General features: G+C 38.5%; 3 protein-coding genes across 5 annotated transcripts; 1 reads left to right on the forward strand and 2 right to left on the reverse strand.

The window, feature by feature from the left end:
• Positions 1-197: 197 nt before the first annotated feature.
• Positions 198-2,294, forward strand: uprt (uracil phosphoribosyltransferase (FUR1) homolog). 2 transcript variants are annotated; one of them, XM_079451237.1, is made up of 8 exons: positions 200-313; positions 427-650; positions 844-886; positions 1,176-1,245; positions 1,364-1,426; positions 1,516-1,677; positions 1,758-1,856; positions 1,939-2,294. In XM_079451237.1, exons 2-8 carry the CDS (start codon positions 427-429, stop codon positions 2,043-2,045), a joined length of 768 nt encoding a protein of 255 aa, XP_079307363.1. In that variant the 5' UTR covers positions 200-313; the 3' UTR covers positions 2,046-2,294. The 2 variants fall into 2 exon arrangements, with proteins under 2 accessions (XP_079307362.1, XP_079307363.1); XM_079451236.1 differs by having other exon boundaries at positions 198-650.
• Positions 2,290-7,677, reverse strand: zdhhc15a (zDHHC palmitoyltransferase 15a). The gene is made up of 12 exons (XM_079451235.1): positions 7,540-7,677; positions 6,995-7,021; positions 6,782-6,876; positions 5,912-6,032; positions 5,555-5,624; positions 5,105-5,137; positions 4,870-4,990; positions 4,182-4,314; positions 3,970-4,096; positions 3,289-3,383; positions 2,754-2,812; positions 2,290-2,662 (listed from the first exon to the last, which is right to left on the reverse strand). The coding sequence occupies exons 1-11, from the start codon at positions 7,655-7,657 to the stop codon at positions 2,769-2,771; spliced, it is 984 nt and encodes a 327-aa protein (XP_079307361.1). The 5' UTR covers positions 7,658-7,677; the 3' UTR covers positions 2,290-2,662; positions 2,754-2,768.
• atrxl (ATRX chromatin remodeler, like) lies at positions 7,483-23,831 on the reverse strand. Of its 2 annotated transcripts, XM_079451234.1 has the most exons (34): positions 23,588-23,831; positions 23,104-23,222; positions 22,962-23,017; positions 22,761-22,810; positions 22,552-22,673; positions 22,072-22,188; positions 21,519-21,625; positions 21,358-21,425; positions 20,742-21,207; positions 19,302-20,262; positions 19,094-19,157; positions 15,912-16,057; positions 15,494-15,661; positions 15,162-15,231; positions 14,973-15,036; positions 14,691-14,897; positions 14,428-14,560; positions 14,116-14,225; positions 13,886-14,029; positions 13,425-13,599; positions 13,205-13,342; positions 12,892-13,067; positions 12,699-12,816; positions 12,515-12,618; positions 12,337-12,422; positions 11,979-12,091; positions 11,366-11,507; positions 11,140-11,237; positions 10,928-11,036; positions 10,660-10,837; positions 8,958-9,125; positions 8,731-8,880; positions 8,403-8,471; positions 7,483-8,279 (listed from the first exon to the last, which is right to left on the reverse strand). In XM_079451234.1, the coding sequence occupies exons 1-34, from the start codon at positions 23,605-23,607 to the stop codon at positions 8,079-8,081; spliced, it is 5,217 nt and encodes a 1,738-aa protein (XP_079307360.1). In that variant the 5' UTR covers positions 23,608-23,831; the 3' UTR covers positions 7,483-8,078. The 2 variants fall into 2 exon arrangements, with proteins under 2 accessions (XP_079307360.1, XP_079307359.1); XM_079451233.1 differs by lacking the exon at positions 23,588-23,831 and having other exon boundaries at positions 23,104-23,398.
• Positions 23,832-25,637: the final 1,806 nt, after the last annotated feature.

A 25,637-nucleotide genomic window follows, 5' to 3' on the forward strand; every position in this document is an offset into this window, starting at 1 on the left:
TACATGGTAAGTTACTTTAAACACCCACACAAAAAAACATAACTCGTTTTATGTTTACATGAATTGTATAACAAATAATTTCGAGTTTTGTAGGTGCATAAAGAAACACATTTTACGTTGTAACCATTGCTTAATAGAAACATTCGCAGCGCCCCTTGCCTGTCACTTGAATAAGGTCCGCAGTGTCCCGCCCCTTTACGGCAGTGACATTTTGATTGAGATAATTTCTACCCAACCACGAAACCAGGGGATGTGACGCAAGTTTGTTGTTTCCAGAGTGTGCGTGGATGCCTAGTGCTGCAGACATGGCGAGGTAGTCACGCGGGGAAATTGCTTGTAGAACAGCTATCAGTGGACCAGTCGGTTTCGTGTACTGATTTCTTTGTTTGTGGTGTTATTCATATGGAAACGGATCTTATCGAGAAGATGCCGTGCCATAACCAGCAGCTAAACAACACAGAGAGCCCCGAGCACGCCGCGAAGCACGTCCGCTTTGCCCGCAGCAGTAGCGCTGCCGATTCCTGTCAGGATGACATAGAGCCGTGTCAATACCAAACCCTGAGCGACATCCAGCGACAGATAGGACCTCAGTTGAAACTCTTGCCATTAAATGACCAAATACGAGAGCTTCAGACTATCATTAGGGACAAGTGAGTGTCCATTCAGTGTTTAAACCCGACCAGAATGGTATCTGTACAGGCCACACGTAACATATCATGTACTGTACAGACATAACACTGCGTCTGTACGGAAACAAGACTGCAGATATCTATGATCAGTGTCTTGCCAGACTGTTATGTAAAACGGATAAATTCTGATTTTCCTCTTTTCTCTTTCTCCCAGAACTACCAGTAGAGGTGATTTTGTGTTTTGTGCTGATAGATTGGTAAGGATATGCGCAAATAGTGCGGCATGACTGTCGTCTTTGTCTTTAAATGTGTAGAGAGTAACATAAAAATCGCTTGCTCGAGGTACCTTACAAAGCACGTCATCTATGTACGTCATTTTGCTATAAACAGAGTGTTACATTGTGGCGGGATAAGTTGTTTAATTGGCTATGTTTGATTTTAACATGTTATTGAATGATAAACTATGAATTCTGGGTAGCTAAAAGTAGAGCTGTCATGTCTGGTTTGCTATGTGTCATTGTGAATATCTGTTTATTTTACTCTCAGATAAGGTTAGTGGTAGAGGAAGGTCTAAATCAACTTCCATACAGTGAATGCACCGTAACCACGCCAACAGGTGAGACTGTTACTATAGTGATTTATTTCCAAGCTCACTGCTTATTTCTAGCATATATAGTGTTAAAACACAGGATAATTTTATTTTTAATATATATTATTTTTACACTTTTATGCAGGACACAAATATGACGGTGTGAAGTTTGAAAAGGGAAACTGTGGGGTTAGCATCATGAGGAGCGGTACGTCTTTCTGTAACACAGGAGTGCCCCATTTAATGTGTGTGTACCATGCGTGTACGTCAAGTTGTAAATATGTATTGTGTGTCCAGGTGAGGCCATGGAGCAGGGCCTGAGGGACTGCTGCCGATCCATCCGTATTGGCAAAATCTTGATTCAAAGCGATGAAGAGACGCAAAAGGCCAAAGTTTACTATGCAAAGTTTCCTCCCGACATCAGCCGTAGAAAGGTTCTGCTTATGTATCCCATCCTCAGTGAGTAGAACTCCATACCAGACGAAATTTCATGTGTGGTGTCATTAGAGAAAACATGTAATAACTGTCTGCGTGTTCAGGTACAGGAAACACTGTCATAGAAGCTATACGAGTACTGAATGAACATGGCTTGCAAGCCAAACACATCATACTACTAAGTCTCTTCTCCACTCCACATGGTAAGACACAGCTATTCCCCTTATGAATATGTCTTGAATCTTCTTTGGTCAAGTTGCCATCTGAATGTCTGTTTGTTTCCAGGTGCACGGTCCATTATTCAGGAATTTCCCGACATCACTATACTGACAACTGAGGTTCATGCCGTTGCACCGACGCACTTTGGCCAGAGGTATTTTGGCACAGACTGACTTAACAAGTTACACTTTTTTTGACTTCAGTGACACCTTTACTTGACTTCAGCTGAAACCGCTTGTGTGTGTTTATTGTTGTTTCTGTAAAGCGGTCTCTCTGTATTTATTGTGTATCGATAAATGTCAAATCATTCGTACATATGCTTATCCATGACCCTACCAGGAAAAACTGATTTTGTTCTAGACTGTTCCTGGACATTCTACAATGATGCAAACAAGAAAATACAAATAAAAATATTTTGCATTAATCGACGTCTGTTTATTTTCTTAAACAAAATATCTGTACAAAGCTGATGCTTATCGAGTGTGTTATGTAAACCAAAAATTCACTACCACAACGAAAAAACAACCAATCTTTTCAGCACAAAATAATATTTTTTAAAACATTATCACCCAGAAGAGACACCTGATAAAGCTCTCTCACACCTTGATCAGTAAAAGAGGTTTCTGAGACCTGATCCCTCTCACAGGAAGTGTTCCAGGTGAAAACTGAGCATGTTCACCCTCACCCATGTCTCCCTTAGGGCCACCTGCTGTTCTTGAAAGCTTAACCTGTGATTGAGATCTCTATAACAGCCCAGAGACTTATGGTGGCAATGTCAATTTTTCTCAACCTAGAAATCCAACAAATAAATGCCTGTCAGTGTGTATCTCTCTCATTTCAAGGACAATTCAATAGCGGCAGTGTTAAAGCACTTCTCGTACCTTATTCCATTCCCGTTAGTCATCTGCTGCAATGGTAACCGAGACACTCTCAGGTGAGACTGAAGTCAGAACAGAGAAGAATGACTCAAATCAGAATTTGATAATCAGGTTGTACAGTCCTGGCTTTGCCTTTAGGAGGCAGTGTAAACCTACAATACAAATCTCATTAACCCAAAACTACTAATTTTTGCTAGTTTTTCAAAATTAAGTACATATGGTCAATTGATTTTTAAAACGTTTCTATATTAAGAGGTATTTTAATACTCTGGTCTCGTGTGCTCAGTGGGTTTTCGCAGCAGGGGAATGTAAGAGCACATGTGTTCGTAATCCTACACTTTTCGAAAGCACACTTAAGTTAATGACAGAAGCAGCGAGGAGATCACCTTCAGAGACAGCGTGAGAACTGAGATGAATTCATTCTTACCCAACAACCCTGCACTGACACATAATTAGAGAATTCTCTTCAGACTGCTCTGATTGAAAAAACAATACACAAAACTGGGTGTTGATTGATTTCAGCAAATATATTTCTTACCCATGACTCCTTTCATATCATGATGCCCATTCATCGCTGAAGTATTGTGAGATGACATCTGCCATTTCAAGGAGAATGAGTGTCCATCCCCTTTACTGTAATGAAGAAATGGGAGAATAAATGATGATTGTGTTAAGTTACAACAAATAAAACAATTATTATGCCTGGACAATTTTGAAAATGGATAGTTTTACATGCAGCCATACATCACTAAAGACTGTGGAGTTATTTTACCAACCTGATCTCACAGGAACTATTTTGACAATATGGCTAAAAAACAATTTAAAAAAGCATATAATCAAATACACTAATATATTTAGATTTATTACCACAAATGATAATATTATTATTATAAATAATCATTTTTATGCAAGTGTACGCTGTTTATGGTTTCTAAAAAACAAATCAAATAATCACAGCCCATGTTTAATATCATCACTGTCTTTCCAAAAACCTCAGATGTCCAAATTTGCTGTTTTTCAGGAAATAGAAAAAACACTGTACTTTTTTTTATGATTACTGTGTTTTCAAAGTTGGCAAGCACTTTTTATTGGTTAAATATTTGTAAAACTCAGTCACAAACATTAAAGGTGACAAAAAAATTTAAATTGCAAAATATGTAGATACCAGGTTTCAAAAGGACAACAGCGACATGCAAAATGTCAGGAACATGGAAGTGACCTGCTAAATACTGGAAATGGCCAGAGTGTCTTTTTCTTTCCAAACACCTGTAGGAAATTTGCTCGGGCACCCACATCGAACGCCTCACTGCCTGGTCCATCCGCAAAAAAAGGGACTGACAACCACTCTGAAAGAGAGAGACAGACAGACAAGTGTTATTCATCTCTCTATAAATAATGTAAATACATTAATGTATGATATGAAAGTTTCACCAAGTGTAGTTTTGTTGCGAGTAAGCAGCCAGATGTGGAAGATAAGCAGAAAACAAACGGTGACTGCAAACATGGCGGACACCAACACCAGGAACAAAACATGCAGTTGATCACAACTATCAAACAGCTGGCCCTGAAAGAGAGAATATTAACAGAGTAAAATCAGAATTCAGTGTAAATCACAAATATTGTGCAAAATAATAAATCGAATATATTCTATAATACGGTTGTTTAATTCATTAGTTAAAGTTATGAAAGGGTACGACATAGAAAAGAACAATACTTTAATAGCACTTTTAGTAATCGTGGTCAATGTTAATTTTTACATCTACATTTTCCAATTCCCAGTCTTTCCACCCAGTAAGCGGATGTTTTGGAATTAGTTCACTAAGTTCTGATCAACATAATTTCATTTTAATACCAGAAGACGCTTCACATATCACATTTTGTTACCACATTGGACAGAAGCCTTCTTTTATTCTCTAGAAATCTGAGCTATGACCTTGAAGTTGTTCGCACTAGAAAACTGAATACACAGTTCTGCTCATGAATATTTCTAATAATTAATATATTTAATATATAAGTCAATATTAGGGCCTCAATTTAAATCAATGCTTGGCAGAGAGTCCCACGACTTAAGGTCAACATCAGTCCTGTTTAAAATATGCATTGCAAAAAGATCACCCACCAGCCACAATCTGATGAAGGTCGGGGTAACGGTGGTGACAACGAGAAGGCAGTACAGCAGTGAGTAGAGGAGAAACAGCATGAAGAACTTATAGTTGGAGAATCCGATACAGTTATTTAACCTGGACGTGCTCATACAAAACGCACAGAACAAGAGTACAGGTGTCACTTTTTAAAATGTAACAACACATAGTTAAACAACAGGAAATGGGTTGTAATGCAGTCCGTTTACAAACCAGGGGCAATGATGGTCCATCTTTAGTACACACCTACAAGGAGAGAGAGGGGACACAGACCGCAGGAGTGAAACAGTGTGATACACAGGCCACAGTAACTATTCTCATTAAATAATAATAAAATCTCCGGTGTAATCAGACACACTTAAAATCTCCCAAAAAACAGTTGTTACTCACTCTCTCTCTCCCCAACACACACACTTTGACTTTAATCAAAGGCAGGGAATGTGATATTGACAGAGACGGCAACTCATTTGAGAAGATTCACTCAGTCCACTCAAATAAATGTCACCAGAGTACTTCAATGACATCCTGTAATTATCACACACACCCAGATCGCATTTCTGCGTCTCCCTTTCATTAAGGAAAGAGCGAGTAGATGGGTGGGAGATGCACTGATACACACACTCAGAGAAGTAAAGAAAGAGAAAGAAACAAGACGATTCTTACGTTTGGCAGACTGAACAGTGATGGCAGCGATCTGGTTTTATCAATTGGCAGTCATGACAGAACCTGATAGCTGAGATGAACACACACACACACACAAGCAACCAAATAAATAACAAATGCGCTACGACATTTAGGCGAATGGAATTCCTCTTTGAAAAACTGTTGTTACATTTGGTTTTCTCTTGTCTGGTTCAATGTAGAATATCTTATAATTATAACCAAAAGCATTTATTTTGGACATTCACCCTAAAAAAGATCTGTTCTTACACACGGTTATATAAAATTGACATTCTGTGTCATTCTATGTTATTTATACTTTGTAAATTATAGTCACAGCACAGCGGTGGGACTCCTGACCTCCAGTTGCTGTACGGGTGTAAATTGGAAGCTTCTGGGAGATTTTCAGAAGAATGTGACTCTTATCCAAATCTCCATGTTCCTGCTCATAAAGCTGTGAGTCTGAAGAAGCAAGCTGAAACTGAGCACAGACACACACGCACGCACGCGCACACACACACACACATACATATACAATTAGCAAATGAGAAGTCTGTGCTGTGTGCTCCTTTACGCTCAAGTGTCACATATGACATGCCTGATTTGAATAACTTGCAGGTGGACCTTCAAAGGAGCACCAGTTCATTTCAAGTTCTCTATTTCTTTCAGTGGGGGGTGAAGGCCAGTACAAAGCAAGAGGATCTCTGCTAAACTTAATCATGCAATTTAAATGGTACATTAAAGAATGGCATGATACTATGTTACAAAATAGCCAAGCATCTAAAATACGGAACAATACCAAAGTACCATTAAAAACACTGCATTACATTTGTATTATATCCCTACCAAAAGGTTAACATATTTACATTTAGTCATTTAGCAGATGCTTTTATCCAAAGCGACATTATGTCATAATAATATTTGATGGACAACCCTTCTTCAAAAAGAAAAACTGAAGATGACAAAGTTTAGCTAAAAATGTATTCACACATATAAGTTTAACTAAAGATATTTGTGTAATATTACAAAAAAATACAGGCTTTTCTTTTAATCATGAATCATCATTTTTATGGACATATTGGAGCAGCGTTTTGTTCAAGATTTTCATCAGCCAGACTTTCAATCACACTGAACTTTCAGAATAGCTACAAAAGTATGTTTTTAGCATAAGGGTCTGAAAGAAGAATGAAATTACGTATATACAAAATGAACGTTGTGATGCCACGGTACCTCCGCTGAGGGAAAGGACGGTGGAGTCGAAACGGTTTTCCAAAAAGACCACGAGAACATCCCAAAGCACACGTGGAACAGGAACAAAAAAGCCACTGAGAATGCACGAGAAGGAATGTATTTAATCCATTGCCAACACTAACCAAATGTGTTATTTAAGGTCAAATAAATATAAAAACACAAACTGTGTCGAATGTTTAAGATTTGCCGTACCTCTTTGCGTCGAACAGGTGAGCAAAACTGCACATGAATATAAACAAAAGTCAACATGGTTTATATATCTACTGATTCATTTCTATGTTTCCTGTAGCACACGGTAGATTGTGTAGTACATTATAGTAATTACAACACTACCGTTATCATTTGCATTATAATAAACTTTACTATTTTATATTTACCAATTCAAGTTACAACAGTGTAAAACACTAAAGTTTTCTAGCGTATTTCTTTCATGTGGGTTTTATAGTGGACACAATCTTGGTATTTTCTCTAACATACAAAAGTCCTAATGCAACAGTCAAAGAAATCTGAGCATTTCACATTTGTTATAAATCGGCTGCGTACAGATGTGATATATAGATTATATGAATAATTGATCGTTTTATTTGTAAACCTGTTCGACGGCTTTTACAAAATCGTATACAATATAAAAGTAGGCCTACGTAAATACAATATAAAAGTACGAGCAGCAATAAAACTTCTCTACAAATAATTCATATTAGTTTTAATGTCAAAGATTTAGCAAAAATATTACTCACACCAACAGAAATGCACGACATAGGCGTAATATGACCACATCACGACAATAGTAACGATCGTAAGCGGGATACAGCAGAGAAGCCGCGCGCAGCGCCGGAGACACGAGGACCGCAGCATCACGATGCGCCCGACAGAACAACTGTGCACTGGGGCATCTGTGACTGGACCAGTGAACCCAAACCATTCAACCACAACAGCGCCCCCACAGGACAAAGTACAAACATTTTTATTGCTTTGCTTTATTGCTTTCAAAAATCGACAATGCGTTTGACAATAGTGTTTCTGTAGACAGTTCAGTTGCCCTTTTTATAGAAACATTGAGGTTTTGTCTTGAAGAGTTTAACCCGCTATTATAAGTTCTGAGGTAGTTCTGAGTCAGAAGAATTCTAACACATCCTCGTTTAAATTGCTGAAAACTTGTGACCGTAAGGCAGGACAGACGATCTTCTTTCAGTCATTTGACACTACACACATTTCTTCAAACACAATTTAGCATTTTTCCTTAAGGCCAACACAAACTATCCTTACAATGTCTTTTTCAGTTTTGGGATAGTGAGGAATCAGGTCTCGCATTTGTTTTTAACCCTGGGTAAACTGCTCCGGGTTGCTCCGGTCGGAAGGTGGCAAGGTCACGAGGACGTCGAGCAGCGAAGGGTGGAGTACCGCCTTGTTTGACTGGAAGTGTTGTTGTACTGGTAAAGTTTCGAACAGCCAGCATGTTCTGAAGATAATGCATTTGCTGAATAGAGGAAAAAGAGACAGTCCACATTATTATACTTCCCGTTTAATATTTAAAGAGGTGGACATTTATTCGCATGGAAACATGCACAAATACAAAATCTGTGAATATCAGAAATTTTACCTTAAACTCCTGGTTGGTGTTCTTGCTGAGCTGCGTTAGTGGAGGTACATTGGAGATCTCTACAGATGCCTGAAGTAGACAAATAAAATGTGGGCATGTGCACAAATCTGACACGTGCAGAAGTGTTACCAGCTTTCCGCCCCCTCTGTGTTGTCTTGCATGATTTTGTTTTTACAAATGTCATATGTATAAATGAATCACGATGCATTATTATTTGTTATAGCCTCTGCAATAAAGCCAGTTCATGATTGTAAAAGGTGCTGATATAACTGGTTTTAGACTTTAGTTTCATATTTTTTTGCAACCATCAATTGTAGTGAGTGTATACCCTTTTCTCTGCACGGTATTCATCCCAGGCTACTCTGCGCTCTTCCTCACTGAGCTCCTCTTCCTCCCGGTGGTCCAACAATGAGTCATGCTGATGATAACTCACTACGAGATGCCCACAACTCTGCAGAAGCAGGGCCAACACCTCATCCTGATGGATGGAAAGATAATAAACACACGTGTATCGTTCCTACAGTGGACACACAAAGTTCATGTATGCATGTTTACCAAAGGTGCTTGTGTGTGTTTGCTGGGTTGCAGGTCTGGCTGAAAGCGGTAGAGCTCATTCAGCTCGCTGTGTGTGAAGTGTCTCTGAATCTGCTGGTGGTCCAGAACACGGGAGGACAAAGACTGCTTAGCCACCTGCCGTTCATAAATTTTCTGTTCCATGGTACCCTACATATGGAAAAAACATTAATCAGATTATCTCAGATTGTTATTATTTTGTCAGTCTAACATAATAATCCATACAAAAATAATACAAAAAAGATGAAAATGTATAAAAAAATGTAGTGTCTGTAATAGTAAAATATCTTATAATACTAGGGGTGTAATGATTTATTGTGAAATTTTAAGATTAATGTTTTGTAATATTTTATTTCTCTTTAATCCTACTGGTTGGTAATTTGCATCAATTTAAATAGTGTTTTGATGTTTTTTTGTGCTTTAAAAGCTTTAAAGGTCCAGTGTATGAAATTTAGTGGCATCTAGCGGTGAGGTTGTGAAGTGCAACTAACGGCTCACTCCACCCCTCCCTTTCAAAGCACTACGGTGGATGCCACAGATCCAAGATGTTTTCACGTTTTCGATCCTTTACCAAAGTAGATGACATATTTACAAAGCACTTTCTGTAGAGCAGTTGTCTGTTTAGGGCTGCTTTAGAAAAAACATGGTGATTTACATGTAAGGGGACCCACAGTGTATGTAGATAAAATTAACTCATTTTAAGGTGATAAAAACATAACGCTTCATTATGTAAGGTCTTTATACACCTCTGAACACATAGTTATGTATACTATATTGCATTTCTGTCAATAGATCCTTAAAAAATTACACACTGGACATTTAAGAATCTCCCACTAAGAGATTTCTTGATTCTATGTTAAGATTCTACGTTGTCAATTCTACAACACAATAGATCATTCTTGAACAAAAGATTGTAATTGTGAGCTTTGTGCATATTATACTTCTAAAAATAATTAAAGGAACAATACAGGGTTTTTAGGAGGATCTATTGACAGAATTGCAATAAAATATACAAAACGATTTCTTTGGTACAATATTAAAGCAGTTCCAGATAAACAATGTCCCCCATAGATATAATCACAATATCTATGAGTATGTCTGCTAAAAGCCTTAATACCGCGGGTCCTAACGCATCTCTGCTGGAAGTCCTTATAATATTAATCCAGGTCCTAGCTCCTCCCTGACTTTTATCCCTTTTTTTATACTTCAAATCCACATGTACATTACATTTTTACATTTAGCCATTTAGCAGATGCCTTTATCCAAAGCAACTTACAAAGAATCCAGGAAGCAATAAGTGATATGTCATACAAAATTCCTTTTATTTTATGTTATGTATAAGACACCGTTCTTTCTACAGTCTTTCTAATGCCCGCATGATCTCTTCCCTGCGTCAACATGAGAAGACACACTGTTGCAGCTGACAAACATCTTTTTGTTCTGTGGTGGCCACCGTAGTGTTTGGACTGAGAGAATCGTTGCAAATCTATAATAAAACACTAGTGGCCGCTGTAAATAAAAGAGCTGCGCCTTTAAAGAATTCAATACTAATAATTAAATATGATTAAATAAAACACAAAATAGTTCATACAAAATACAAAACTTGTAATGTTATCTGTGCATGGTTAAACTTAAAAAAGTTTGAATTATCCTTATTTAAGAAAACAAGTAATTGCATGTATACCTGGGCCAGAAAACGGTAAACCGATACAGGTTTGTTCTGTCCAAAGCGAAAGACTCTGAAGATGCTCTGGATATCATATGACGGATTCCAGCAAGCATCAAACATCACAACCCTGTTTGCAGCCACCAAATTGATCCCCAGAGATCCAGCACGAGTGGAGATCAGAAACAATCTCCCTCTGACACAGAGAAACCAGCAGAGTCAAGGCGAGAGCAAACTACACATACAGTGCACTTACAGTGCTTACCTACAAATTTTCCTTTCCTACCTTGGGTTTTTCCGGTTGTTGAACTCTTGAGCCCATCTCTTGCGAGCACTGGCGCTGGTTGCCCCATCCAAACGATAATAATCTTTATTTTTCACCCATGATTTCTTTCCTGTCAATATAAACACGAACATCAATATTATATCATATTTGTGTCAAATAAACAAACAGCATATCTACAACTATATACTGTATATAAATCACTGCATGTGTACCTTTGTATGGGCACCCTTCTTTCCCGTTGGTCTCATTGGCATATTGCAGGAAATTCTCAATGAGATCCAGTGAGATTAGAGATTGACTAAAAACTAGCCTAAAACAAAGCAGCATTGAAGTCAGTGCAGTTCTTAGCTTCATGAATCTGTTATTTTTTTAGCTAAGTCTACAACAAGTGCTATCAATATTTCTCAATTTAAGTTTCACTAAGTGTAAAATCCTTACACTTTGTCCTCCAGTTCCTCTGCCCAGTGTAAAATCTCCAGTAGCAACTGTAATTTCCCAGAATGCTCAAGGATTTTTGCATCCGATTCTTTTAGAAATGGCAGATACCATTCGGCACACGGCCCGTTTACAGCACTCAACCCTGAACAATAGAAAAGGTGAGACAATTCTCCTGTCAAGTCAACTTTATTTATATAGCACTTTTTAAAATTTTCATTGTTACAAAGCAGCTGTACAAGAAGCTGTACATTTAATGTTTATCTTTTTTCCCAACCAAAACAATTCGGCCATGTCTCATAGTGATAAATAAAAACAAATTGTTTGAATTATTTTAATACCTATGTGCTTTCAAAACGGTTTCTTTCAAAAAAGGCGATTTAAGTGTTCTAATAAAACAACACATATTTTTAATACTACGGAGTGCAGACCCCCGGACCCCACTTTGAAAACCTCTGGCATAGGATATATTTGTTCCGTTTTTTTCTTCTGCATGCAGCTTGTTTGCAAATGCTTTGGAAAAAATGATTATACGAATAAGGCACCCTAAAATTGTAACACAGAGAAAGTAACAGAGAGAGCTGAAGACACTGTGGTCATGTACAACATTTCTCACCTGGAAGTTCCATTGTGGATGTTTTAGTGACATCCGGCCGACTGACTGAATCTCTCTCTCTTTCATCCTTATTTATTGCCTCCCCCTCTGCATCTGTAGTCTTTGCCACTTTACTGAAGGACAGATAAAGTGGAAACATGACTTAAAAAAATTGCATGAAACCAAGTCCACATTACAACTTTAAATATTATATACAATACTTCTCCCTGAAATTTCGTTTAGCTTTATTATTTAAAATCACACAATGTTATCATAATAAAACCAACTGACACATTACTGAAAGGTTTAGTAAATAAGCATGCATAAGTACAGCATATAGAGAATGGTGAACACTAATATGATACTAAACACACAGTACCTTTGAGAACCATTCGATTCTCCAGAATGTTTCCCTACATTGGCACCCAGAGCCGTGAAATCTGTAGAAGACTCTTCCTCTTTCCCCTGCATCACGGACATATACTATCAGCATCAAGTTCAGAAATAAAGTGACTAGATGATGGGTTTTTATCTAACCAATAAAAGTGCAAAAGTACCTTATTCTTGTTCAGATGAGCAAGTTTAAGACACCAGGGATGGGTCCATATCAAACTCAGAATATGAAGGTCCTGAAACAAACGGCTCACACCTTCTCCTTTGCCTACACACAGGTTAGAAAGTCAGTGTATGTGTGGTTTTAATCCAAAAATGTGCTGAGTGTACTGTATGTGAGATTCTGACCTGTGTATTTCTGCAGATAGTGTGCGTATAACTGACACTGCAAAGGTGTCATCCTGACGGACAGCACATACTCACACTTGGGCGGCAGACAGGACTTTAAAATAAAATAGTCTCGCCTCTGAAACACACACGCAGAATATTAAACGCAAGCTCTCACTCTCCTGAGCATTCTTTATACTTCTTTTTTTCTGACCTGTATAAATCCTGACAGCAGCTCATGGAGGACATGTGACCGGTTCTTCATGACTCTGACATCAGCAGGGGTGGAGTCTGCACACTGGCCATTCTGAATTGGATTAATGAAACGGTTCCGGAATTCACTTAGAGAACCCAGCAGGTTCTCTTTAATGAAGTTTACCATACAGTGATCTAGAACATGAGACATAACTTCAATTACCTAAGAGTGAAAATAACGACACCACCAGTCATCTGCCACCATTTACTTAAATCTTCACACGGATTACTTTTTGGTTATAAAAAATAAGTGAGGTCAAAGAGTGATTTACATTCAGTCAGGTTGTTCTGAAGCGGTGTGCCAGTTAATATGATTCGTCTACGCGTACGGATAGCACGCATGGCTTTTGAGATGCTGGATTCCGCATTCCTAAGGATATGACCTTCATCACACACCACCATATCAGGACCTGACAAACAAATCAAAAGCTTCAATTTATCGTGTTATTTCTGTTCACAGTATTTGAAGGTGGATTATTCAGATGAATTTACCAGGGTTCAGCAGCAAAGAGTGGATGGCATCTCTATATTTGCTGTTTTTCAAATTATTGTATGTGAGATTCCGGAAAGCTTCGTAACCAATGATCATCACGCCACCTTTCTGAAACCAGTTGTTCAACAGCTCCAGACGGACAGCCAAAGACTTTACTGTGGCCAGCTCTGTTACCTGTGTGTGAGGGAGAAAATGTCATGAACAATAATACAAGTTAAATATACTGTTAGTATATGGGGCAAGACATTAAGTTTTTTTCTGTTCAAAAAAATTTTTATTTTACAAATTAATTGGTTCATTTACTTTCAGTTAACTTTACATTCATATTAACGAGTGACCACAAAGTTTTTTGGTGGAAAGGTTTTGGCATGGTTAGTTATTATGTATCTAATATTCATGATAAAGAAAACTTCATCCAGATCACCACAAAAATTCAGAAGAAATGTCAAACTCTTCTAACCCTCAAAGTGTGGGGTCTCAAGCCCCTCTGCCATTTGTCAAACTCGCTCCTCCAGTTCAGCACCGTGTTGAGAGGACACACTACCAAAGCCCTCCTCAGAGGCAACCGTTTACAAAACAACACTGTGTGAAGGAACACAATAACCTGAAACGCACACACACATACACAGTCAGACTGTCTTTGAACACTTAACAAGTATTCAGGAAAAAATAAAACTGCATGCCCTGTACCTGTAAGGTCTTGCCCAGTCCCATGCAGTGCGCAAGGATACAGCCAGAACCCGGAGATGACTTCACAGTTTGAACAGACTCACAACACGAGTCCCACAAAAAACGCACACCTAAAGCCACACAAAGAACATAAAAGATATTTTGAGACATGTTTGGGGAGTCCATACAACGGAAGTCGGTTGTTTGGTTACGAATGTTTTAGTCGTACAGGCTTGGAATGACATTGGGGTGTGTAAATGATAAAATAAATGTCCTTTTTAGGTGAACCATCACTTTAACTTCAACACCTAAAAGTATAGACCTCTCTCTCACCCTCTCGCTGATGTGGTTTGAGTTTTCTCAGGAAGTGCATTTGAACCTCCACCAAAGGCTTGTGTGTTAAATGATCTTGCTCTAGGACCAGTGGGGTAAAGCTATGAGCTGGTTTCTCAGATACAAGGATGACCTAAAGCAGGGTGATAAAAAACAACAGCAAAACAAAACAATTCAATTCAATTTACTCTGGTCAAGTAAATTTCATTTAGTAGATACAATGTAACATTTACAAAACAGAATAGTTCCAGACAGTGTTTTACCTCAGAGTCTGCTTCTTCTTGTTCTCTTCTCTCATTTTCCAGCCTTTGTTTTTCTCTCTCTGCTAACCTTCTTCTGCGCTCCTCTTCTTCCTTCAGAGCGCGCTGGGTCTCCTTTGCCAGCTGATCCACCTCCAGAAGTCGCCTGATCTGCCTCCTGCCATGAGGGGTGGCCCTCAAACATTCCTCAGTGATTAAAGAAACATCTTTCTAAACATCACAAAAAACTTTGTTCAGTGAAGGGCCAACATAGAAAGCATGATTGATAGAGAATAGTATACACACATCAGGAGTGGTGGGCTCTTCAGGGCCGTCTGTCGGACTCTCATTATGAGTGGGGGTTTGTAACCTACAAAATAATTATTCACAGAGAAACAAAGCTACAGTTCAAGTAATTTCATTCTTATCATGTGAATGAGTTACATTTTTTGGTAAGGAATCATAGCCCATCTTCGTAAAAACAGATGACGTTACCCCGTTTCCTCATTCTCTGACTCACTGAGTTCCTCACTTAGGGCAGAGTCGCTCGATTCATCTGTGCTCGCTAGGATTAAAGTAAACCAAATTAAAATCAAACTGGGGCTTAATGTATAAATATTGCGTACATACAAAATGTGCAATGAAATGTACAAACACAACTTTCCACGTACATATCTCATTCATATGCACAAATAAATAGTTCATTTGTTCAACCTCATGTCATTCAATTCACCTGTAAATTACTCTTTATATACATAAATCCAAAGGTCTGTCCACAGGAATTAAATATAAAAAAAGGTTAAATACAAAAATAACATTTCACTTGCCAATAACATCCAATAGGTCTTCATTTTGTCTTTCTCCTTTATTGTTGTTCTTCTCCCCATGCTTATGTCCTTGTGCTTCTGCCTCGGATAAGTTCAGACCATGTCGTAGCAGTTTGTGTCGATGCCTCGACCCTGACTGTGAAGCACTGGAATCGGAGCAATTGTATTCTGCAAAAATAATAGAGTATATATTATGATTAATCCATGAAGATCTATTAAGCACTGTTTGATGTTACTCATGCTCATGTGAAAAAAAAAGTTTCATTTAAAGCAACTATCACTACATAACAGTACAAATGACTATACGTATACTTCATAAAAACCTTTTTTAGTTTACTCAGCAACACAGAATTAAGGGGTGCTTCTTAAAATCTTTAGGGTTTTGTTCGCCAAGGTTTCCGTGATGACATTCGCTCACCTTCATCAGCCGTGGTCTCAGGCGTCCCTCTCTTACTCTTTTGCTCTCCTTTCTCGCTCTCAGACTGTTCATCGGAGTTGCTGTCCAGCTCAGAAGATGAGGAGAGATTAGCTCTGATTTGAGCCAGCAGGATCTTTTTTGCAATTCTTTATAGAATAATTGATGGAAAGAGGCAGGATAGTAAAAACAGAGTGAGAGAGAGAGCGAGAGAGAGAGCAAGACAAAAAACAACAAGAAAAAAGTCAAAATGTAAGATGAGACTAATTCAGATATACTAATAATATATTCTCAAATTTACACTTATATTTAACTCGTAACATTATTTTGGATTTGGATATTTCTAAACTTGTTCAGTATTTTATGTCTTCAGATCATTCCACAGTGCACTCCATTGGTCTGAAATAACCCAATAAATTTGCTTAATGAATGTATTCACTTTTAGAAAGGTAAATCTTAATATATGAAAGGCATATATTAAGAAAAAGAAACAAGGAATTTAAGGCAAACACTGTAGAGTTCAGTTTAAAGGGGTAGTTCACCCCAAAATCTGAATTCTGTCATTTGCTCACCCTCTCTCCATTCAAACCTGTATGACTTTCTTCTGCAAAGCACAAAAGAAGAGTTTGTATGGACACAAAACTAAGTCAATGGGTACCACCATGGCAACATTCTTCGAATGACATCTTTTGTGTTCTGCAGAAGAAAGTAATACAGGATTGAAAACACAAGAGGATGAGTAAATAATGTCATAATTTTCGCTATTCGGTTAACCATCTCTTTAAACTGAGTGAGCACCTCTGATAAGCACAACACAAAAATACAAATGCACTGAGGCGACTTTTTGGGGTAAAGATTTTATTACAACTACAATCGTATACAATTTTTAGAGTTTTGTACATTACCTTTTGTTCGCATATCCAAATAATGCATGCTTCAGTCTTTTGAAAACAACAGTAAAGGGAAGTGTTCTTTTGCATATTTTAAAAAAATAACAAAATAATAAATACTATCAAATAAAGGAAATTGCCATGTAATACTTGACACATAAAATACTTTTGTGATTGTTTGTCCATTTACAAAGTTTCACCGTACATGAGAACATAAAAACTAAAATAAATAGGAAAAAGCAGTTTGACAGAAAGGTGAGAAAACAGCAGAGGGTTAACATATTTACGCAAGCATGTTACTTCAGGTTAGGCAGGGTTCCCACTTTTTCTGCCAAGAGATTTTATGTGGCCCACATTATTAATATAAAAACAACTCATCGAGAGCCTGCTTTCAGTTGCTTTTAACAGGTTCAAGTAAATTACAGGTGATTTACCCATTGAGGTATTTTGGTTATTGGCATGGTTATAAACGCACAGCTAATGTGTGCTAGATGTTCACGTTCTTCGAGATTCTCAGAACACACAAATCAACATCTAGCCAACATTAGTTGCAATAAATAATTTGTTACACGAATGTTTTGTTTATCTTTAGTTACCACAACTTTTATGATGAAGGCTAGCAGCATTTTTACCTGGAAGATTCCGATCACTCATTTTTGAAGTTGACTAGGTAGAGCTCAACCGTGCGTGAAGATGGCGTGAGAGCAAACACCGTGTTGTGACCATAACAATACAAAGCAGGACAAATTGTAAAGTATATTTACATAAAACAATGACTGTCCAAAGTTAACGAGACTTCATCGGAACTTAACTGACCCCAATTTCAATTCCAGCTTTGTCATGTTTGTTCTTCATTGTTTTTTTTAATTAAAGACGAAAGCCTTGTTACCAACACAGAGATATAGTTCATAGTATGTAACATTACATTTTTTCCATCACTGTAATTTTCGACGTGTTTTCAACTACTGGAAAAACGTATTGCAAAATTCTATGTTTTCCAGGTTTTCCAGGATGCGTGGGAACCCTGTTAAGCTGTAGAACAGAGACAAAACACAGGAAAGAAACAGAAAGAGAGAAAGAATAAATAAGAGTTGAGTGCCTCTCTTCAACAGCCATGTATATCAAACACAAAACAAAACAGATGCCTGAAATAAGATTGAAAACTATACTCTTAAGCGAAACCTCCAAAAAACACGGGTTTAAACCACTGACTACAAACTTCAGTTTGGAACGCTTAGTCTGCATGTTGGGAATAACAAATCATCACTGCCACCTGCTGCTTGCAACTGTATGAACACATGAGTTTTAAAATGGGAGGAAATATGGGTCTTGTAAGCAGATTTGGGTTTATTTGCCCAGTTCACTTTTATTTATAGGGACAGTAAAGAGTGGAGAAGGAAATAAATTGGGACTCGGAAATGAACCAGACTAAATCAAGGGCACAACACCGTTTCAAGACATAATACACTAACCACTAGGCCATGGCACAACCCAAGCTTTTGCTCTTAAGCACAATTTCAAAAACATGTGATATGAACATCCATCATATCAGATTACAATCTTTGCTTCTCGCCTTTCTGCCAATACTGCCAAAGACACATTTTAGAGGATGTCAAATGGAAAGTTCAGAAACGCTCCCTTTCTAAACAAATGCAAAAATGTTTAGCTTTTCATTTGGAAAATACATGCTTCTCTCTGCTGAACAAGTTCAAACAACTGCTTTCAAATTCTGTCTGCAACATTGTGTTCCACCAACAATGACATTTCACTGCCAAAAACGATGTTATGTTATGTGAAACTACTGTAACACCTACCGTTAGCAAACCACACAGCCTTTGTTCTGACTGACCGAAAACATTACATCGTGAGAATCAGGAAGCTGATCCCTAAAACACAAACACACACAAGAAGTTGGCTGTCTTACTGAACACAGGATCCAACAGATCCGAACACAGTTGCAGACTCCTTCTACACTCTTAAAACACAGAACAGAGACAGTTAAGCTTTCGGGTATGATGCAATGGTCTATGTCGAAGGAGTAAAACTGATCGGAGGTGATTCACTGACATCCATTTGCAAGTTTTCTGAAAACGGCTGATGTGTTTGTAGTGATGTTGACACTTATTGTGTTACAAGCCCTGTCTGGCGGTGGTACATTTTGATGTACGCAACATGCTTTTTAATGAGGGTCGGGTCAAAACTCTTGCAGTGGGATTTGGCAGGCCAGTGGAGTCCGCTGGAGAAGACCTGTGTTGGGACAATGTGTGTGTGGCCCTGATGCAGACAGAATCGTACCTATTTTCTAAATCATCATCGTCCACAGACAATGAAGGAGTCGGCTGGATGTCCATCTCATCACCTAGAGAGCAAAAATAGTAATTAGTAAACCAATTTCTTGTGTAATGACAAGAAACAGCATATTTCAGTAAAAGTAGGACTGGACTTGATTTTATCCTTTAAGAAATCATAATAAAAATACATAAATTGTGCCAGAGGATCTCACCGGAAGACTGCTGAAAATTTCCAGAGCCTTGCAACGGGACGCCCTCTGTCAGCGGTTTGATCCTCTGATCATCCGAGTCACTGCTTTGCCCGCTCTCCAATTCCTGTCCACCAACTTCACTTGAGGAACTCCCACCTTGTTCTATCATCCTGGGGACTTTGCGAGCTCTTCCCCTGGTCATTCTGGCCGCTGACCCCTGGTCCTGAGAGCCCCTCCTCGAAGATGCAGAAGAGGATGAAGACGACGATGATGAAGATGATCTATCTTTGAGGTTTCGCTTACGAGAGCTTCTGTCCGGAGGCGTGGTTTTCACCAGCCCAAAAAGCCGCTGCTTCCTGACTTGTTGGTTTACCTCATCCCCGTCCCCACTGCTACCCATCGGACCCTCCTCCTCACTGTTACCCATAGCAGCAGCGGTCTGAAGAAGCACTTCAGGCACCTCATCTGAATCAGAATCATCTTCAGATAGACCAGCATGCTCAGCTGATGGGCTTGCAGTGGTGCGCCGACGGCGTGGCGTGGTTTTCACACGTGGGGAACGTTTATTGTCCTCTGCTAATGACAAACTTTTTGTGTCTGTCTTGTCTCCTTCACTGTCACCTTCATTGTCACCTTCTTCAGCATCATTACCACAGTAAGTCTCCACCTCTTCTTCCTCAATCGTTACCTCGATCTCCACCCTATTGTCCTCCACCTCTGCCCCACATTTCTCCAGTTCTCCATCTGTTATGCTGCTCTCTGTCTTCTGTCTTTCAGGTGATGGAGGGATGGAAAGAGAGGTGGAGCTAATAGCTCCTGGGCAGACTGGTACAGGGGTGAGTTTGACCACCAGCTCTTTAGTGAGAGCTGAGTTCTGTGACGGCATTGACTTTCTCCGCTTTGCCTTTCCTTTTGGCTTATTAGTTTCTATAGCAACACAGCTGCGATGTTTGGCACCGGTCAGCTCATGGTCCAGGGCTTCCTACAATTACAGATTAAGACATTTTAAGAATCATTCTCCTTTTCAAACTTCAAAATTTCAAATCGTATCTCTGTTTTAATACAGGTTTTGCAAAGAACGATTATATATTATGTGATATCGTATATACAGACAACATTTTTCTAGTTGTACTGTGGCCATTCCAGTCCAGTGTTTGCTGAAATTCATTAAAATCAAACCTCAGGAGTGACAAAGTAATTTAAACTTTACTTAAATACATTTACTAATATTACTTATTGCTCCCCGAACTCTGTGTAAGTCGCTTTGGATAAAAGCGTCTGCTAAATGACTAAATGTAAATGTACTGTTGTATTGCTGAAACGTGAATATGAACTAGCAGCAATTGATGTCTAATAATACACAGAGCATCTTTTCTGTTATTTTGACCTCCTTATCCAGTCAAAAGAATTTGAGGGAAATGTGGTTAGTAAAATGTAATGCGCATCTTTTTTACTCTGTACCTGTAATGCAATGTTGGCTACTTGTAGATCATCCAAGACAGCACGAAACACGCTCAACTGCCCAATTCTCCTTTCTTCCTCCCCTGCTCCACTTGGAACAATTGCCTTGAAAGAGTGGTTCAGAGATGAAGTTACGTCTACAAACCGTTGCATTCGTTGGTACAGGCCTGCAGAGGGCACCGGGCCTCCACCGGGCTTCATCATAAAAGGCGCTCCGCGATCACCCTTTGCTTTTCCTCGAACTGAGCTTGGTTTATAAGCCTGTTCTAAGTTGTCCAGAACTGAGTCGCAGGCCAACACCAGTTCCACCAATGGCTCGGGACTGCACACATAACAGTACCATTTCCTTTCTTCTTCTAGGATGCAGGACAGCTCTTTCCTCCCCAGGTTACGCAGCACACATTTCTTACAGAAGGCATTGCTGCAGTAATCGCAGCCAATCAGACTGCCTCCTTCTGCACACCACCTGAATAAAGGACAAATCACACCCTATATAGACTTTCAAAAACATCTATATGAACAATAGGCTTAACACGTGGCATAAAACCAACCCTACATAAGATAGCACAAACACCAATCAAACACATTTGCTCTGAAAAACTCTGCACTCGTGTACCTGCATTGCTCATCCATCCCCTCCGAATCCTTGCTGATGTCGTCACTCATATAATACTTAAAACAACTCTAAAAAGCAAGCAAGCAGATTCTTCTAAAACACTGTAGCACCACAGACACTGTGTAGTCAAATAATTACACAAATCACTTTTATATACGTACCTTGCAGATCAGCACGTTTAGCATAGGGTGCCTATAGGCCGAGTCACGCTGGTAAGGATTCACCTGCTGACCACACGCAGTGCAGTCGACCCTCTCATTCTCGTATCCTGACACAAACACAGGTTAATACAGTTTGCATCACATACCCTGACACGCACAAAGCTAATTAAAGCATCACAGGTGGCATCTTGTAGTTATACAACAGCAAATGGAGAGACACTGCCAATCTTGTAATATTCTGCTGCAAACAGAACAAACAATGGAACTAGGTTTTGAACGAACAAAGGAACTATTTAAATTTTCACGTGTAGCTTAGCTTCCATGTAGTGTTTATATTAAATTCAAGGTAAGCTGATGAAAGATTCGGAGTAAAAGAATTCTTTGTGGCATGTGTTTTATAAGGGAGGTCTTTTGAGACTGGGTGGTTGGGAACTCTCTCACTGTACTTGAGGTTAGATTATTAGATTTATTTCCTAGAAAGTGTTCTAAGACAGAAAGCTTATTGAAAATAAAGTGAAATAAATGTGTTTTTTATTAAACATTATTTTCTCACCTTTCCGTCTGTCAGCATCTTTTTGCTGCTTTTGAACTCTTCTGCTGCGAAATTCCGGGCCACGAAAATCATCGCGGCCTTCATTTCCTACAGGCTCCGGCACCACAAACACCGTTCCTGGGTCAAATGAATCAAAACTTGAGTTAATGTCAACCTAGGATACACGCTAACAGATCTATGTACATTTCTCACCAGACCAAATTTGTACATGTCAGTTCATTCTAGATTTTGTATAATTTCAATATGCAGCTATCAATAACATTTTAGCATCCTCAACCCTTATGTTCTAATCTACATCATTTGAAATTACCACATAAAATCCAGTTTGTGGGTACCAACTGGGCCTGCCTTTCAAAATCCAGTTTCTCAACAAAGCAATAATCCTCAATGCAAAATATTATAAAGTACATATACTGTAAAACTGATGTTATTGATAACTCAGATATCAGATATATGCACAATAATAGGGAGGGGCAGAACCTTTGGGCAGGAAGTTGGTGTCGGGGTCATTGGAGTGAACAGATATCACATCCTCTGCTCCACTCTCAGAAGAAGTATCAGACTCATTCATCCCACTGTGTTTAATGACAACAGTCGGTTTCCTGTGGGAGCAGAAATTGAAATACTTCAAAGTCTTCACCCAGCACAAAATGGAATCTTAAGCATCTCATGCACTGTTTGGGTCAAACCTTCTTGAACGACCCGAGGATAACAGTCCTGCTGTCGAGGAGCAGTGGGCCTGTAAAACAAACAACATTACATACAAGAACAGCTCTGGACATCGTGTACTAAGTATGATCCTACCCCTCATCTCCTGACATGAGTTACAGGGGAATTACTGAATTAATTCAAAATGATAAATGTATGTAATGTGGAAAGACCATCTCTACCTCCTCAGCAGCATGGCCTTTGGCTTTCATCTCCAGATACTCTTTGGCCACAGTTCCTGACAATGAGACGAAAATATCAAATTGTAGGAAAGGTTCGGCCCGGTTTACACAAAGAATCACTCGTATTGCAGGCCATGCTTACCATTCCAATGTCCTGGTAAAGTAGGTTCATTCTTGCCTTCTGTTGCGCTTTCCAAGTACTCATGGAGTTTCCCGATTAGCTCCCCGAGTTTACTGCCGGAGCCAGCCACCGGCCCGGGTCTGAGGAGACAAGGCACAGCTCGTCTCCATGGCAGCCGCATCCTAATGTCATCCATTACTATGCATGCAATCGCACTCAACATACACTTAACATATATACCCGAACTACACACAACCACTCATGATTCCTGTTTGAGAGGAGCACCTCTGGATTTAAACATAAGTAACACGACTGTCTTCCTAAATCGTGATCTCATTCTTTGTTTGGTTTGTCTTGCTAGATTTGCTACGAAAAAGTAAAAACACAAGCAAACATTCGTTTCTATAACAAGAAATGACAGGGCTTAAATGTATTCAACGACATGCTTTTAGGTCATTCATTTTATGTGGAGAAGTGTACGTAAACACGCTTAACGTTAAGTCACCTGAGGACCTCGGCCGACATGATCCCCTTTCAGCACGGCGCTTAATCTCCTCGCCAAGCTTCTTTCGCAACTGGCGGCGCTTTAACGTTTCACAGTTATCGGCGCAAACTCATATTTAGCGTCACGCAAAAACTGAATCATTTTTGCCCGCCATCTTCCCAGAGGAACTTGCGCGAGGCAGCTTAAAATGGCGCACCGGAAACGCCGCTGTTACGTAATTTCCGTTACTTTCACCAATGACGTCATTGTTGTACACAACTGCGTCATTATTGAACTCAAGAACCAACTGTATGTTAGTAAGCAAGAATGACACTGAATCTCTTCTTCACTTGTTTTGGTCGTGCAACTGTACTCAACTACTTTGGAAACATGTTGGTTTGTTTATTTCAAATACTATTTTGAAGGGCTTTGTTATGAACCCCAAAACTGTTATTTTTTGATTTTTTGAAGGTGACCAAAATGCTTGTTTTATAATCAACCTATTTCTTTCTCTGTGTAAATTTTATATACATAAATGTAAATTTTCTAATAGCAAACCTATCTTTATAGTTTTTCTACAAGAGATAAAACTGTATTTAAAAACAATTATGTTTTCTTCCAATATGAAAGCACAAAGGACTTGTAAAATTTGCACTGATTATAAGCTTTTCAACCTATTTAATTTGTAATTTTTTATTTATTTATATTATTTGTGTAACACCCTCTCGTGTATTTGTTTTTGATCTGTTTTATTGTTATTCTTTATTTTTGTCTTGTCTGTTTCGAGCCATGGACATTTTTTTTCTCTCTTTTCATTAATCTAAGTGTTTCTTTGTTAAGTTTCTGTTGTAACATTGTTTTGTTATAGCAAAAGGTTCAATAAAGCATTATAATAAAAAAAGTACGTTAGTAAGCAACGTGTCAGCTTTATTTGAATATGACAGAGTTGCAAACAGCCATACATTGGGATCAATTACAATAAATATACAATATTTACAATATTTTATATTGTTTAATCTTTGTATAATCAAAAGGCAGAGTAAGTTATTATGAGCTCAACATGCAGACTTGAAACAAGAACAGGTTTATGATTAAACATTTTGGACTTGCTTGAAGCATTTTTTTGTACGATATTTCTTACAATACTTCAAAACTGAGTGTGTGAATGATTATAAATATGACAGAGATGGTCCAATCTGGAGACCTTTTTATGATGTACAGTGTAGTAGAAAACCTATTCTGAAAATGAACACACTTAAGGGATAGTCCACCTAAAAAATTAACATTTACTCATTCATTCATTCGTTCATCATTTACTTACACTTGCGGCTTTGTTTCTTCTGCAAAATGCAAAAAGAAGACATTTTGAAGAACGTAGGTATATATAACTAAACAACATTCGGGCATTGGCTTCTATTGAATGGACACAAAGACACTTCTCAGAATATTTTTTCTGTTCCACAGAAGAAAGAGTCACGGGGAGGGTGGGGTAAGATGAGCCAGCAGGTAAATTGATTCATCCACTGTACCTTAGCTAATTTGGCTAAATAGCAGCCTGAATCTGTAATCTAACTATTTTTTTCCAAAGTGGCAGCTATGGAGCAAAGTGAGCCAAATGCTGTTTCTTAAATTGAGCCAGTGTCGACAATTAAGTTTACATAAATTTCTCATTTTTAAACCTGTAGCATTTCAATGAAACTTAAGTCACTAATGGCCTAACATGTTTGGCATTAAAAAGCACTGTATAATGGCAAGAATATACAAAAGATGGCATGGCGAGAGCAGAAATGCCTTTTTTTTCAACAAACTCTCTGTTTATTCTGTTTTTGTAAGTTAGAACTTCTAGAAGAAGTTATTTCAGAAATCCAAACCGAAAGATATAGCAAATTAAAGATTTCAAAATGTAAATTTTATTTGGTTATTTTAATAGTTGGCTTAAAAAATAACCATTAGTAATTTAGTAATTAGTAAATAATGATTGAATAACATTTTTAGAAGGTAAAAATGGTAAAACATGGGGTTTATTTAAATTCAGTTGCAACCCATATCTCCATATGGTTCAACTTACCGC

The sequence above is a fragment of the Barbatula barbatula genome (assembly GCF_947034865.1).
Source record: "Barbatula barbatula genome assembly, chromosome: 2".
In the NCBI taxonomy this organism is placed as follows: Eukaryota; Metazoa; Chordata; class Actinopteri; order Cypriniformes; family Nemacheilidae; genus Barbatula; species Barbatula barbatula.

Excerpts from the sequence above, each read along its gene's own strand:
- uprt (XM_079451236.1), top strand. The coding sequence starts at position 403 with ATGGAAACGGATCTTATCGAGAAGATGCCGTGCCATAACCAGCAGCTA. Across the intron at positions 887-1,175 it reads TGTTTTGTGCTGATAGATTG|ATAAGGTTAGTGGTAGAGGA; the intron begins GTAAGGATATGC and ends TTTTACTCTCAG. Across the intron at positions 1,678-1,757 it reads GCTTATGTATCCCATCCTCA|GTACAGGAAACACTGTCATA; the intron begins GTGAGTAGAACT and ends CTGCGTGTTCAG.
- zdhhc15a (XM_079451235.1), bottom strand. The coding sequence starts at position 7,657 with ATGCTGCGGTCCTCGTGTCTCCGGCGCTGCGCGCGGCTTCTCTGCTGT. Across the intron at positions 5,138-5,554 it reads CACTGTTCAGTCTGCCAAAC|GTGTGTACTAAAGATGGACC; the intron begins GTAAGAATCGTC and ends CTCTCCTTGTAG. Across the intron at positions 4,315-4,869 it reads CCTTCATCAGATTGTGGCTG|GGCCAGCTGTTTGATAGTTG; the intron begins GTGGGTGATCTT and ends TCTCTCTTTCAG.
- atrxl (XM_079451233.1), bottom strand. The coding sequence starts at position 23,305 with ATGTTGAGTGCGATTGCATGCATAGTAATGGATGACATTAGGATGCGG. Across the intron at positions 15,662-15,911 it reads TGAGACCACGGCTGATGAAG|AATACAATTGCTCCGATTCC; the intron begins GTGAGCGAATGT and ends TTATTTTTGCAG. Across the intron at positions 10,838-10,927 it reads AACAACCGGAAAAACCCAAG|AGGGAGATTGTTTCTGATCT; the intron begins GTAGGAAAGGAA and ends TCTCTGTGTCAG.